The 16,380-nt window shown below is 35.7% G+C and overlaps 1 protein-coding gene across 3 annotated transcripts in view; it reads right to left on the minus strand.

The window, feature by feature from the left end:
- GSTCD (glutathione S-transferase C-terminal domain containing) overlaps positions 1-16,380 on the minus strand; it is a 135,131-nt gene that overhangs the window by 29,266 nt on the left and 89,485 nt on the right. For 2 of the 3 annotated variants that reach the window (XM_036025710.1, XM_028507767.2), the window contains exons 6-8: positions 9,318-9,433; positions 9,117-9,161; positions 6,999-7,127 (exon numbers count right to left, since the gene is read on the minus strand). In XM_036025710.1, the coding sequence (XP_035881603.1) occupies positions 6,999-7,127; positions 9,117-9,161; positions 9,318-9,433 (290 nt within the window). The remainder of the gene's footprint in view (positions 1-6,998; positions 7,128-9,116; positions 9,162-9,317; positions 9,434-16,380) is intronic. The other variant, XM_036025707.1, reaches the window with a different exon arrangement.

Raw genomic sequence — 16,380 nt, forward strand, 5'->3', positions numbered from 1 at the left:
TTAAAAAGTCTACTTTTTAAAAGTCTCTCAACTCTCCACTCCTCTGGCCACCATCAGTTTGTTTTATGTATTTGTGAACCTCTTTCTGTTTTATTTGTTCATTATTTTGTTTGTTTAGATTCCATATGTAAGTAAGATCATACGGTATTTGTTTTCCTCTGATGGATTTTACTTAGCATACCCTCTAGTTCCAACTGTGTTGTAAAAAATGGCAAGATTTCACCCTGATTTATGGCTGAATAATACCTTGTTGTATGTACATACCAAATCTTTATCATTTCATCAATTGACAGGTTGCTTCCATATCTTGGCTATTGTAAATAATGCTTCAATAAACACGAGGTGCATATATCTTTTCAAATTAGTGTTGTGGATTTCTTCAAATAATTACCCAGAAATAGGATTGCTGGGTTGTATGGTAGCTGTATTTTCAATTTTTTGAGGAATCTGCATACTGTTTTCCATAGTGGTTGTACCAATTTATATTCTCATCAACAGTGCATGAAAGTTACCTTTTCTCTACCACCTCACCAACATGTATTGTTTGTTACCTTTTTTTTTTTTTAATAACAGCCTGCTGGAAAGAAGTGAGGTGATATCTCACTGTGGTTTTAATTTGAATTCCCTGATTAGTGATGTTGAGCGTCTTTTCATATGTCTATTGGCCATCTGTATGTTTTCTTTGGAGAAATGTCTACTCAGGTTCTCTTCCCATTTTTGATTGGATTGTTTATTATTGGATATTCACTTGTAGAGGTCTTTATATATTTTGGATATTAACCCATTATCTGATATAGCTTTTGTAAATATTTTCTCCCATCCAGTATGTTGCCCCCCCTTTTTTTGGATGATTTCTTTCACTGTGCAAAAAACTTTCTTGTTTGATGTCCCATTTATTTTTATTTTGTTTCCCTTGCCTGAAAAGACAGATCAAAAAAATATTGCTAAGGCCAACATCAAAGAGTTTACTACATAATTTTCTTCTAAGATTTTAAGATTTCAGGTCTTACATTTACATTTTTAATCCATTATGAGTTTATTTTTATATACTGTATAAGAAAGTGGTCCAGTTTCATCATTTTGTCTGTAGTCATACAGTTTCCCAACACCATTTATAAAAGACTGTCTTTTCCCCATTTATATTCTTGATTCCTTTGTCATGGATTAATTGACCATATAAGCAGGATTTATATCTGGGCTCTCTATGCTCTTTCACTGACTTATGTATCTGTTTTTGTGCCAGTATCATGCTGTCTTATTATTATTGATATATAGTATAGTTTGACATCAGAAAGCATGATGCCTCCAGCTTTGTTCTTCTTTCTCAAGATAGCTTGGGCTATTTAGAGTCTTTTGTGGTTCCATAAAAATTTTAAGGTTGTTTGTTCTAGTTCTGTAAGAACTGTCATTGTTATTTTGATAAGAATTACATTGAATTTGTAGCTCGTTTTATAGTGTGGAGATTTTAAAAATATTAATTATTCTACTACATGGGCACAGGGTATATTTTTCCATTTATATGTGTTGTCTTTAATTTCTTTAGTGTCATATTTTTCAGAGTAAAAGTCTTTCACGTCCTTGGTTAAATTTATTCCCATAGTTTATCCTTTTTGATGCTTATTGTAAAAGGGGTTATTTTCTTAATTTCTCTTTCTGATAGTTTCTTATTAATGTATAAAAATGCAACATATTTCAGTTTATTAATTTTGTATCCTGTAAGTTGACTAAATTTATTTATTAGTTATAACAGTGTTAGTGGAGCTTAGGTTTTTCTGTATATAGTATTATACCATCTGCATATAGTGACAATTTTACTTCTTTCTTTCCAATTTGGATGCCTTTGATTTCTTTTTCTTGTCTAATTGCTATAGCTAGGACTTTAAATACTATGTTGAATTAAAGTGGGGAGAGTGGGCATCCTTGCTCTGCACAGTGGCTCAGTTGGTTGGGTATTGTCCCACAAAGCGAAAGGTCACCAGTTCGATTCTCAGCCTAGGATGTGGGTTTGGTCCCTGAACAGGGCATGCATGTACAAGAGGCAACCAATAGATATTTCTCTCTCACATTGATGTTTCACTCCCTGTCTTTCTCCCTCCTTTCCCATATCTCTAAAAATAAATAAATAAAATATTTTAAAAAGAGTGGGCATCTTTGTTTTACTCCCAATTTTAGAGGAAAAGCTTTCAGTTTCTCACCACTGAGTTTGATGTTTGTAATGTGTTATAAAAGGTGTTTATTATGTTGAGTTATCTTCCCTCTATATCCACTTTGTTGAGAGTTTTTGTGGGAGGGCAGATGCAAACATTCAACCTATAAAGCACAATTCAGGATCATACAGCTGCATATATTGAAGCTGAAATAAAAAACTCCTTCTTGGATGAATTTTACTTTTGAAAGCCTTTTATATTTTCCTCGGGACATTAAGAGTCATTATAATCAAAATCAGAATAAATCAATTAAAAGGTACTTATATAATAATCAAATACTGGTTCTGAAAGAAATCACACATGTAATATTTAAATATTATATATCTTATACGTGCAGAATTCTTTTAGATATATTATAGCAATCCTTTTGACCCCATTAACCTTTTTTTTTTGGCTAAATAAGCTATCTATAAAATATTAAACATAAATATTTATTTCTTCTTTGTTATTTATATTATTATGAATATAAAAGTAATAACATTAAATTTGGGATACTTTGAGAATACTGAAAATAATAACAATATCATTATGCAGTATATAGAGCTAGCCACCTTTAAAAAATACATGTTAGCAAAATTTCTTCCAATCCTTACTTTGCAGTTTTTAGATGGTTGATATCACACTGTACAGTAAGAAGAGAAGAGGCTCAACATACGGAGTATTTCCTAAGTGCCAGAAACCTGCTAAATGCTTCATATACATGGTATCAACGTGCTATGAACCACATATTTTCATTTAATAGATGGAAATACTAGGACTAGTTAGTTGCCCAAGGTCATACAGCCAGTAAGTGGCTGTTTGTGTGCAGAAAGGACCAGGCTGTGCACCAAGGCCTGCTTTTACTTGCACTGTGGTTGGGGGAGGGTCAGCTAAAATCTCAAAGCTCCCAGAGATCCACCCGCACCAGCAGACTTTCTGTTATACTTGATCACTGAAATAGCCTGTAGCATTACTCCTCAGCAGCCTGGCTTAAGCTTCACCAGGTGGGGCAAGAGGGACTGCTGCAATTGGGGTTATTGCTTCCTCTAGTGCTGATGCTGCATGGAAGGGAGTGCTTTGCCCAAAAAAGATGGCTTCTGCAGTATGGGAAAGGACTTATCATAGAGGTCCTGGCAGCTGACCCTTCAGCTCTCTCCCCAGAGCCACCAAGCCCAGATTCTCCTCATGTGTTTGTAGTCTGCTGTGCTGGAGCCCAGGGTAGGTGGCTACAAAGAAAATTTTCTGTTGGCCCTTTAAGAGGCTCTCTACATATCTAACCATCTTTCCCTGTTGGACAGAAACCCCACTACTTTTCATAGCCAGATGGTATTTGTGTTCCTTTTCTGGTTTGGTGCTTAGGGCTAGGAACCCCAATTTGGGGTTTAGACCTCATTCTTCTCAGGGGGAGCCCCCCAGGCTGATGAAATGTCCCTTTGGAACTTCAGCTGCAACCAATGGGAGTCCCGCCAGCCCTCTTGTAATGCCACACTTCCTACCAGTCTCGTGGTGGTGGTGTGGTTTCTGCCATATGTCCTTGGTTACAGGCTTCTCTCCAGCTAGTGCTCAGTTGGTTACTCAGGATGATTTATCTATAATTTAGTTGTAATTCCAGTTTGGTCCCAGGAGGAGGTTAGTGTAACTTCCACCTATTCTTCTGCCATCTTGCATCTTTCACTATTTTATTTACCATTGTAACTAATTTTTCATATCTTTAGCAAATCACTGCAAATATCATATAAATGAAAATTTTCAAAGCTACTGTATTTTCAAAGCTATGACTAAGTCCACCTCACTGAAAACTTGTAGTCAATGGGTAACAATATTTCAAAAATCTCTAAATTTTAGAGCAAAATGAAATATTGTTATTCCAATTGAAATGTATTTGGGTCAGACCACTGTGGCTCAGTTGGGCATCATTCTGCAAAGCAAAAGGTCCCTAGTCAGGGCACATGCTAGCTGCAGGTTCAATCCCCAGTGGGGGCATGTGTGGGAGGCAACCAATCGATATTTCTCTCTCACATTGGTGTTTCTCTCCCTCTCTCTCTCCCCACCCCAATAAACAAACAAACAAACAAATCAATATTTTAAAAAACAAATTAAAATGTATTTGGTTACTAGAGACTTTGAATGTTTTTATATGCTTATTAAGCATTTCTATTTCTAAAGAAATATATTTCTCAAATAAGCACAATGTAAATCAGAAACTACAAAGGGGCTGTTTGGAACAAACACAGTCATTACCTTTTTGATTCTCATTATAAGAGGGAGGTCCATTAGGTGAGGGTGTTGGAAAATGTTATAGAAAGATCAGAAAATATTTTTATTTCTTTCATTATTTCAAATAAACCTAGTTTAACAAAATTAGTAAATCTATCCATTTTTGCCTGATATGGTTTGTGGTACTAATGAAGATATGAGTAGTAATTAGTATTTTTGTTCTATATATAAATTATTTACAATTCCTAAAGATAGTTGGATGTAAGACTTTAAAATTCTCTCCTTAAAATCTTGTTTACACCATTAATTTTTATATGTAAACAAAAAGACTAAGAGAAAAAAGCATTTACCAAATAAACATAATTGCCATCTAAACCCTTATTTGGAATATCACACAATCAGGGATCAACGCAGTTTTAATGCATTTCCGATACCTGGCTATTCTGGTCTCCTCCCTAGCAGCACTACTTTCACTCGAACCTACTCAATACAAGAGTTAGAGTCACTGATGCATTCAGCTTGATTTATCCAGTGACAGTGCTTAAGTTACTGTCCCAGGCATATCATTTTCTTGACAGTAAATCTAATTTTGGTTTAATGCTCCTCCAAGTAATTTTAAATCATTTTCTATATATCTGGACAAAGGTAATTATGAAAGTAAAAGAAATTATGGATATATTATTGTGAAATGTAGACACAATATCCCTTCCAAAAGACATACACATTTTTAGTTGTTGTTAGTAAATTATGACTTTGAAGGTTACAAGAACATGCCACAGTGACTTACTATCTATAAGCCACAGAAGGAGAAAGAGTCATATGGTTATGGACTTGGGATTTTGTGATTTGAGAGGTGAGTAGACAGGCAGCAATGCTGTGCTACCTTCCACATTCTGCCTGGTATCCTGTGACACAGGCACTGTCTCAGAGACTCATTTAATGGGAGAAGCTTTACTCTTTACCTCCATGTTTCTGTGCAACTTAAACTGCACATAGATATATATTTAACTTGAGTTTACTGGATTAGATGTCTACACTTTCCTGAATTTCCTTATGAAGAGTTACCTCATTAACAGTTTTCTTGAAGTTTACTTTTCTTTTTATGGGCTTGAAAGAACCAATCTAGATCACGTCTACAAAGGAAACAAATTGTGTACTTTTTAGATTGTAAAAACTATCAAGACACCCCAGGAATTTCCAACAGTTGATACCTCGGAAATGACCTTCCTTGGAAAAAAAAATCAAAAGTACTACAAAAAGTTTGAGCTTCTGAAACTGGACACGAGTTCCATCTGGAGAAGCCCACTGTGTATGTTATGTGCACATATGCAGCTGAAAATGCCCAATAGCACAACCTTTCTGGAAAGCGATTTGGCAAATGTATCAAAAGTCTTAAACATCTTGATGCATAAGATATCCACCATTGTATTGTAACAATTACATTGTAATGACATGAAAAAGGGAAAGGATTAATTACTAGGGAAAAGATTTGTGACAATGTTCAAGTAAAGCAGGATGATATAGCATAATCTCAACGATGTTAACATGTGTGTAAGTATGCATTTGTACGTGTGTGTAAATATCTGAAGAGCAAAGGTTTGGGGCAAGTATCCATATTCATCTGTCGGTAATGGATGTACCAGTGGTTCTTCTTAATATTATTATGTGTTTTTCTCTATTGAGCATATAGTTCTATAATAATCAGGAAAATGATTTAAAACAAATATGAGGGACAGCAACAACACTAACATCTTGATGAAACTCAAATTCCACCTGAGCACACGATCTTGGGTTTAAATGAGCTGCAGAATCATGTCTTAGGTCTTTTTAGTAATATCAAATAATAATACTTTGGTTTTAAGGTTATAGAAACATGATTAATATATTTTTTGTCTCTTAGAAGCTACAAATACATGCAGATATTGAATCCTAGCTAAAGTAAATATTACCTAAAGGTAACTCCGGTATCTACACATTACTAATAAGCTATGTTTTTCATTATCTTCTTTCTTTTTCTTTTCTTTCATTGTCTCTTGAAAATGTAGAATAAATCAAGAGAAGTCATCTTCATTAGCATTCATTCATTCACTCATTCAATGAATAACTATTTTTTAAGCACTTGCTGTGTGTCAAACATTGTTTTTAGGAACGGGATCCTACAGTGAGGAAAATAAAGTTCTTGTCTGGTTGAGGCACAAATGTTATCTCTGTCATGTAATGACAAAGTTTTATGACTAAAATAATATCACTGGTATGCTATGCTATATAGATAATAGAAAACAAAAATTATGAATTTCTTTGTTTAGAAAAGAATATAAAAGTATATCCTTTTCAGGGGTATCCAACCTTTTGGTGTCTCTGGGCCACACTGGAAGAAAAAGAGTTGTCTTGGGCCACACAGTAAATACATTGTGAAGCATAATAAAAAATGTTATAATGTTTTAAGTAAGTTTAGAATTTTGTGTTGGGCTGTATGCACAGCAATCCTGGGCTAAAATGTGGCCCACGGGCTGCAGGTTGGACACCCCTGCTATCTATGGCATATAATTTTTCTTATTTATTTAACCAAGGAAATTGAAATTGCTCATTACTTACCCCAATATTAAACATTCCTGTAAAATACTCCATATTTGCTTGAATAAACCAAACGTTGCTTAGACCTAGCTCATCACTTCTCTTCTTAGCACGTATTAATGATAATTCCTTGTTTTCTATTAATGTAACCTAGATTTCACCGAGAAAACAAAGCATATTCAGGAACACAATTCAGACATTAGGGCAAAGTATTACTGCTGTATTTCATAGCTTTAATAATATGGAATATATTACATTGACCCCTAACCTGTGCCAAGAAGTATGTCAGATAATATGGTACAAAAATGAACAAGATCCTTGAACTCTTAAAAGCTTACAGTTGTAGTGATGTAAGTGAAACCAGCAATTATAATACAGTGGTAAGTGCTTAATAAAATACATGTAATATGTTATTAGAGCACCTAAACTTGATGACTAAAGCAGGTTTTAGTCAATTAATGTGGAAAAGTAACCTATTGACTGAGGCTTGAACATGAGTAGAAATTATCTGGGGCACTGCAGGAGTGTTTCAGGCAGAGAGAGAAACATTATGAAGGCTCAAGGTGGGAAACACACTGTGTGTTTGAAGGACTGAGAAAATTGGTGTAGTTGGGGTACAGTACGTGATGGTGATGGTCAAGGTATAAAAGGTGGACACCAGGCCGGAGAGGCAAAAGGATCCAGATCATGGGGGATGGGAGAAGTTTCATGCTGCAATGTACAGTACAGATTGGTGGTGGGGGCGAGGCAGAAGGCAGTGCAACCATCAGGAGTCTCTCCAGTAACCCAGGCCCAGGCAGATGGGAAAGGATTGTTGGTTTGGATGGGGAAAAGTGGGCTGCACTAAGTCACTTTCATCACTACCTTCCTAGTTCTAACCAAATTTTGTCCTCATGCTTATCTTTATGGAAAAACCCTGGGTCCCTTTGTATAAAAAAGCCTGTCCGAGTATACTTAGTGTCAAAGGCTCTCCCCTCTTTATTTCAGCCAAGACTTCCCCTTTCCAGTCTGAATGTCCATTTCCAGGGGAACTGTTAGGGTGGGAAAAAAAGACAGCATGTACCTGATGCTGTTTCTCCAGGATTCTACTCTGACCTTTCTTCCTCTTCTTCCAACCACACTATTGTTGCTTTTCTAAATAATAAAACACACACCTGTCTGTTTCTCCCAGGAGTCCTTATTTATTTGACTCCTGATTTCCTAAGAAGGTAAAAGAGAAACACCATCCCTCCAACTGCCATCATTCTGTGGCACATCATTTGCACTGCTCTATGAGTTCTTCCTCATTTTTCTCCTGGGAGTGGAGTCACACTGTAATCACTTTCCATCTTTTAAAGGCTTACAAGCAAAGAATGTGACCAAGTTCAATTGTAGCTTTTTGAAAAAAAAATGACATCAAATTCTGGACTTTCATGTTAAAAGAAGGTCACTGGGATAAAATGATGTAATATGGCAGAAGACTAAAAATAGCACAAACTTCTGATACATGGTGGCGATTGCATAAATTATGGGGCACTTCCTTGAAAACATATTATGTGGTCATATTTAAGTGATGTTTTAATGAAAATATTTGCAACATTTACGATCCAATCTTGACTGAAAACAGAAAACTAAGACTGTATTTGCACTTTTAGAGTTTGCAATAATAAGCGTCCTCAAGGGCAATGACAGGGAGAACACGGGGAGAAAATCATTTGATTGATCAGTGTGGTAAGTTTTTTTTTTTTTTAATTTCATTATTGTTGTTACAATTTTGATGCAATGAATAAAGATGAGGTTACCGAAAGAATATGCTCAACAAATTTCAGAAGCCAGTATTTCCAGCGTATATTATGTTGACAATTAAACTGGTTTTATCATTATTCTAATTAGTAGTGGAATGGTGATTTATTTTTTTTTTAAATTTTTAAATATAACTCTTTTTATAAAAGTTGAAAGTTATTGTGATCCTACTTTACATTTTTTTTCCTTAAGATTCTGAATCTTAGAAGTTCATTTCTAAGAAAAAAGGAAATGTGTGTCCCACATAGCTGGCCTGGGTGAATGATCACAAACTCAGAGAGCAGGGCTGAGCCAGTCTCAGCTGACTGAGTCACGCAGTTTTCCGACGTTTTCTTTTATCTACGAACCAGACTTTACCTGGCATGACGGCAGCATATGAGCAAGCACAATCCCAACATGGCCCTGAAGGAAGCAGGAAAGGAAACAAGTTAAAATTGGTCCCTAAGGCGTCTGCGATTTCTGAGACAACAATCTTGCCAGATAAAAGCACGGTCTTGAATGTAATATAAAGTCACACAGTCTTGGGAAAGCTAAAGAGAATATGGAGAGATATCATACCCCGCCGCTGCAGAAATCCACAATTCTGTCGCCAGGTTTGGCCTGATTTGCCACCACATACACAAGGTTGTTCAGCTGCTGCTGCTTCCTCAAAGCTCGGTCACTGGACATTTTACCTGGGAAAGACGAGAGGGAAAAAATGAAATGTGTATTGGGCAGGACTGAGAGGGCCCTGGTAGAACAGACTGCCAGCATACAGGAAGAGGGATGAATAGATAAATGAATTACAAATTCCAGATAATCTGCTATGAGAAGACTAGAGAACTGGAACCCAGAAATGAAATCTAATTTGCTTACTTTTACTTCTAGTCATATCTAACTGTTCTTTCAATAGCCACTGGCAGAAAATCTATAAAAAATGTCTTGTAAAGAGAGAAAACAGTAAATGAAATATTAAGTTCAGAGTCACAAAGCAACTGTTCAATAAATATTTATTGGATGAATGAAAACAGCAATGGTCTCTTTGCTCTATGCCTCTCAGAGACATATTGTAAAAATTATCTAATTTCAGCACATTGCTTAAGTCTCCTTAGAGAAATGAGATCTATAATAAATAAAAATTTTTTAAAAATTTAACCGGCCCATCCTTAATCTCAGTTCTTCTGGTTAGGATATTTGGAACATAGGCATCACACTGAAATATGTCAATGGTTATTATATTAAGAGAGAAGATGGATTTTCTCATTTCTGCTTTGAAGCTTTTTCCTCATGAGTCAGACACAGAAATTTAATGCAATTAGAGATTAAAGATAGGCATTTCCAAGTATGAAATGCCTTGGGCCTAACAGCATGAAAACATCTGAACTTTCAAAAGCCATTAGTCAAGCCTATGAATATATCTTCAGAAGAATGAATGAAATTATTTGTTTTTACATGTTTCAAATGTATTTTGTTGTAAGAGCAAGAGTAAGAAAATGTAAGAGAGCAGATTTCAGTGATATAGATTAAAGACCCAGATAATCTTTTTCACTCAAAATATTACTTACAGATACCAAGGTTTCCCTGCCCCATTTTCACAGAAAAATAGCATTTTTTCTGTTATTCTCTTTTCTATTTTTCTCCTTTCTAATGTTACTAAAATAAGAACACTGTGAAACTTTTATTTTAGGAAAGAATAGAAAATATGGATTAAAATCTATATAAGAGAAAAAGACCCATACTCTCATAAGTCAGAGCTATATTTTTATATATGTTCTTCTATTCATGCCCATAAATTCAGATTTTTTCAGAAAGCACATAAATACTAGAAATCATTCCAGGTCTATGCATTTGTTTTTATACTATACATTTTAATAGTTACATAGTATTTCATTCACTGTATTTATCATACTTATGTAACAAATTTCCTATTACAATGATGTGGTCGCCACCACACAGCTGAATTGTTGTGCACATTCTCGACTACTTAGCATGGCTGAATGTGAATTTCAAACATGCAGAGCTTTTAAATCAATAGCCTGGCGACTCCATTTGTGAAGATGATTTCATGTAGCTCTAAAAATAATTATTTTCATTTTTCTCTAATAATGTAATTGTTAAAGATTTACACTCAGAGCAAGTGAAGGCCTCTGCCATCCGACCCCTGTGGATAACCATTAAGAAGAGATTTATGACACTTTCCAAGAGCATGGCAAAGCTGAAAGAATGAACACCCTTACAAACTCCACCTAGATGCTGTCCTCAACAAATTTCTATGCTTGGTTTGTCACACTTGTATTTATCTAGCCATGCATTCATATATCCAACTTATTTTTTTAAGGCAATACAGTCTTTCCTTGGAGGAGAAAGAATATGAACAAGAAAGGTGAGGAGGTGGGGAATCAGAATGCAAAAATGGAAAAGTGCTTTGAGCCCTGTGGGAGGGCTTGGGTCACAAATGTCACTATTGCGTGAGCCACCACCCAGCAAGGAGTGAGCACAAGCATTTCAGTCTTTGTTCTGTTTGTAGATTTCTTAACAATTTTTCATAAGGATTTTCATAATTGAGAGTCAAAAGGAATTATCTTTTGTTAAGAACAAGGAGATAAGAAAATTTATTTAACAGAATATCTAACAAGTTATCTGCCATATTTCTATTCATTTAGAATTACCTGACTTTCTTAAGTCAGTTTCAAGAGCAAATGTTGATGAAGCTATGTTTTTCCTGCTGACTGCATCTTGCATGTAGAGAATCCATGCTGAAATGAAGGCTGAGGGCAAAGAGTACTTTTCAGGGCTGTATTTAGATAAAGAGGCTATTGAGCTTCACATACTATTCACCGAGTAAGATAAACATGATGCCTAGATGCTTTATGGGAAAACTGCCCCTAATACAGCATTCCTCCTCCCTGTTCCAGTTTTCTAAATGTTATGAAGCTCCTAGGAACATGAACATTGAACAAAGTAAGAAGGTGGTATTTTAAGATAAGGCATCAATTAAAAATGAAATCCTACTATTGATTTATATCCAATATTCTTGTGCCTAAGACACCACATACTAGCATAAATTATAATCTATTTTTAGCTTGACTAAAAGTTATCAAATGTTTTAATATGAGTGACTTCATGTGTTCTGTGATGTAACTCTCCCACACTGAAGTCTTATCCTGGCCTGACTCAAGTTAGGAGGATCCTGATGATTTGGACAACTTTCCTTTGCCCCAAAAGAAAGTACAAAGGTAAAGAAGCTGATTTTTAAGTTAAGAAAGAGTCATATTAGACAACTAGCATTTTTGATTAGTTTCAAGTATCAAATAAGGCAAAACAAAACAAAAGAAAAACCATGGATGGAAATTGTGCACATGTGTAGCCATAACACCCACTAAGTCTAATAAATTACCAAGAAAAGCCTCTTAATTTTTGTTTCTTAGTCTGAAACACCAAAGTAACATGAATCTTATAAGTTACTGGGAAAAGGAAAAGAGACAGGTACTTTTATACACATTAGACTTCATTACTAAAGTCTCCACTCTTCTTTAAGAAGAACTTTTGATTTCTTGGCCAAAAAAAGAAAAAAGTCTCTAGTGTTGTTAGTCTCTGGGCTGTTAGTTTGCCAGCCACATCTTCAGCTATACTGCCATATAGTATGTATATCCATCCCTTGTGCTCCAGTGTTGTGAAGAATAGACAGAGAAAGACGAACAACATATGATCTCACATGTGGAATCCAACAGAACACGCTGGTGATTGTAGAGATGGGAAGTGGGTAAAATGGGTGAAGGAAGTCAAAAGGTATAAATATCCAGTTATAAAACCAGTTAAGTTATGGGGATGCAATAATACTGTATTGCATTTATGAAAGCTGCTAAGAAAGTATATCTTGAAAGTTCTCATAATGAGCCCTGGCTGGTGTGGCTCAGTGAATTGAGAGCTGTCCTGCTAACCAAAGGGTCACTGGTCTGATTCCCAGTCAAGGCACATGCCTGGGTTGAGGGCCAGGTCCCCAGTAGGGGTGCATGAGAGGCAACTGATTGATGTTTCTCTCCCTCTGTTTCTCCCTCCCTCCCCCTCTCTCTAAAATAAGTAAATAAAGTCTTTAAAAAAGAAAGCTTATCTACAAATCTTATATTTAAAAAAGCTCTCATAATGAGAAAAAAAATTATATAACTGTATGGTGACAGATGTTAACTTGACTTATTATGATGATCATTTTACAGTGGTCCCCAACATTTTTGGCACCAGGGACCAGTGGGGTGGTGTGGGAAACTCAGGAGAACTTCCCTGGTTCTCTCTCACCTGGTTGGGGGTGGCAGGGAGGAGACAGGAAATGGAGCTCAGGTGAGCTTGGCTGGAGGCCTGGTTCACAGCAGGTCATGGTACCTGTCCATGGCCCAGAGAATGGGAGCCCCTGTTTTATAATATATACAAATATTGAATTGTTATATGGTACAACTGAACTTAATATGTGTTAATTATATCTCAATTTAAAAATAAGAAAATATAAAATGATACCTAGGCACAATTAATTATAATATACTGAAGAAAGAACCATTAGGTAAAATTGTTTCTGTCTCCCTGAAATAGATACAGATGATTGTTTCCCCTGGAACTACATAAACTTGGGTCCAGTTAAACAGTGTCAGGCGAGTGGGATCCAAGATGACGAAGGAGTAAGTGGAAGCCACACTAACTTCCTCCCAGGACCGATCAGGAATTACAAAAAAATTGTAGAGAAATCATCCTGAAAAACCAACTGAACACGAGCTGGAGAGAACCTTATAACCAAGGACAGACAGAAGGAGTGTTAGGAGACTGATAGGCATATAACAGGTGTTTGATAAAAGTTTAATGAAAGAACTTTCTCTGCAGTCATGACAAACTGCATTTCAAGGCAGTATGCTAACTTTTGAAGGTACTAAGTATGAAACAAGTTAGATGCGAATGCTTTGCCTATATTTGTTGAAATTTTAAAAATGAAAAAGTCAACTATGAAACAGTGTTTCAGGTGGGAATTAAAAAGTTGAATATTCTTGTGCCTAATTTCTGAAAATTTTTGTGAGGAAATAAGAAAGCAGCCATTTTAAAAGTTTTATCAAAAGCTAGAAAGGCAGAACAAAATTCCTAAAGAAATTTCTGAAAAGATACATGAAACTAAGCAGCAACATAAAGTTTACACTTTAGGTTAAGGCAACGTTGTTTTAAACTTTGGGGATGAGTTCTTGGAAACACTAAAAGCTTATAATAATTCTCTGGGTTCAGTGTTTTTACAGCTGGCTGTAGGCGAGCACCATTAACCCTCTTAGCCACACTGACTCACCGTGACAGTATCCTCGCAACAGTGGATACTAACCTCTGATACGTTCCCCCCGGTGCTCCCCAGCCCCCTGCTTATTCACATCCCATACTTCAGTCTATGAAATCCACTAACAACAGTGTAATAGTGTGATGGTATTTTTCACCCTGATAGTTTTGTTCTATACATTATCTGAGCATTCAATAATTTCTTACTGGAAATCCAAAATGTCAAAAGAAACCAACTTACTCCTTTATAAATTGAAGAATAATGACTTCACAAATATCCTTCTCAATCAGTCATTCAGCCAATAAATCAATCAACCAACTTGACCTACACAGAGCTGTTCTAGACAATGTTAAAGACACAAACATTTATAACACTTGGTTTCTTTCCTTAATAAAATTATATCTTGTTTAATTAGTATAAAGCATTATATTATGTTATATTATATTATATAGAGCTCAGAAAACGTATCTTACTAATAATACTGTCCCATGCATTTATAATGAAAACTTAACAACTATAACTTAAAAAAAATCCATGTTTTCACCAAAGCTTCTGAAATGAGAGATCATACTTTGTGTTTATAGGATGCTTTGCAATTTATTAAGCACTTGCATATTTGATATACCATCTGCCCTCAGAACTCTGTCAGGACGCCAGAGTGGGTAACATTTTCCTCATTTTACAAACGAGGACACTGAACAGTAAAGAGGTGCTCAGCCTCAGCACCTGCTCAGAGACACGCACAGCTGGTAAGTGGAGAAGCTGGCACTCTCACCAAGAATTTCTAACCAGGTTCAGTCTTCTTTCCAATATGATCTGCTATTTCTTAAACAGATGACTGATTAATTGCAATTTCAGAACTTCAGTGTTGGTGTCTTTTTATTTGTAAGAGTTAAAGCAACTGAGGTGCTTTCTGGCAGTGAAGTGAGAGATTTCCCTAGTAATTACATCTTGGAGGGAAAAATAATTCTTCAGAATCAGTCATAAAACACATTTTACTTCAATTTTCCCCTAAATAAAATTTCCAAGAGCAGGCCTACCAGTAAAAAGGGTTCATTTGAATTTTGAACTCAACATTTTGGAACACATCACTAATGCATTATTTGGAAGTCTCACAGGTCACCCCATGTAATGGGCTGATCTTTGTGTGTCATCCTTTCCCGAAGAGCCCATTTCCCCACCTGGGGACTATCAGCAACCTTTTTTATTTTATAGAAAAGTCACATGCAGAGGTCGAGCAATTGATTTGTTGAAAATCAGATTCTCTAGGAGGAAAGAAATAAAAGTAGATTGGGGAGATCTTTCATGTGACAGTACTGCAGACGCTGACTGGAAATAATGTGTCCCTTTGCCCTTTCATATCTAATTCTAGAGCATTTTTTAAAAAGCCAACAACTAAAAAATATTTAGGGAAAGTGGGGAAACAAAGTTGAGAAAAGTAGAGTCACATTATTTGTCAAAATAAAACTTCCGCTTTGTTTATAGAAGAGTTTAGATACAATGAATAGTGGAAATTTAAAAACCTTCTTATTGTTGCATGTTTTGTCTCTAAGATGAATTAAACATTCTGACTTCAGAATGCCAGACCCCAGAGTTAATCAAATTCATATATTTTCATTTCACTCAAATACTATTTACACCACACGAAGCAAACATTACTTTGTTCTGGAATTCAGTTTCAAAAGAAAGTTCCCAATATCTTGCAAGTTGCCCACAAGACCAAATTGAAATGCTTTAGAACAACGTTAACTGCACAAAATAGTTTAGGTATTTATTTCCTTCTCTTTTTCAGAGGCTTGAGTTAACAACAGTGAGATATAACATTTTAGTAGTTTCATTTAATTTGTTGAGATATTCATATATTCAAGTAATACTTAATATGACTTCCAGTTTGGTGCATTTCACAGTATGTAGGTTAAATGGTATATGTAGTAGCTTGAAATGATGAGTGCCAGCTTTTCCAGAATAAGTTATGTTTTAAAGTATATTCATTGATTATGCTATTACAGTTGTCTCAATTTTTCCGCCCTTTGCCCTAGTCTAGCCGGTGCCCTCCTCCCGTGTAGCAATACCCTCTTAGTCCATGTCTGTGGGTCACGCATGTAAGTTCTTTGGTTCCTCCATTTCCTATACTGTTCTTAACCTCCTCCTGTCTATTTTGTACCTACAAGTTATGCTTCTTATTCCCTGTAACTTTTCCCCCAATCTCTCCTCCCCTGCCCACCACTGATAACCCTCCAGATAATCTCCATACCTATGATTTTGTTCCTGTACTGGTTGTTTGCTTTTGCTTTTGTTTTTTAGATTCAGTTGTTGATAGTTGTGAGTTTGTTGTCACTTCAA

This window comes from Phyllostomus discolor, chromosome 1 (assembly GCF_004126475.2).
Source record: "Phyllostomus discolor isolate MPI-MPIP mPhyDis1 chromosome 1, mPhyDis1.pri.v3, whole genome shotgun sequence".
Classification (NCBI taxonomy): Eukaryota; Metazoa; Chordata; class Mammalia; order Chiroptera; family Phyllostomidae; genus Phyllostomus; species Phyllostomus discolor.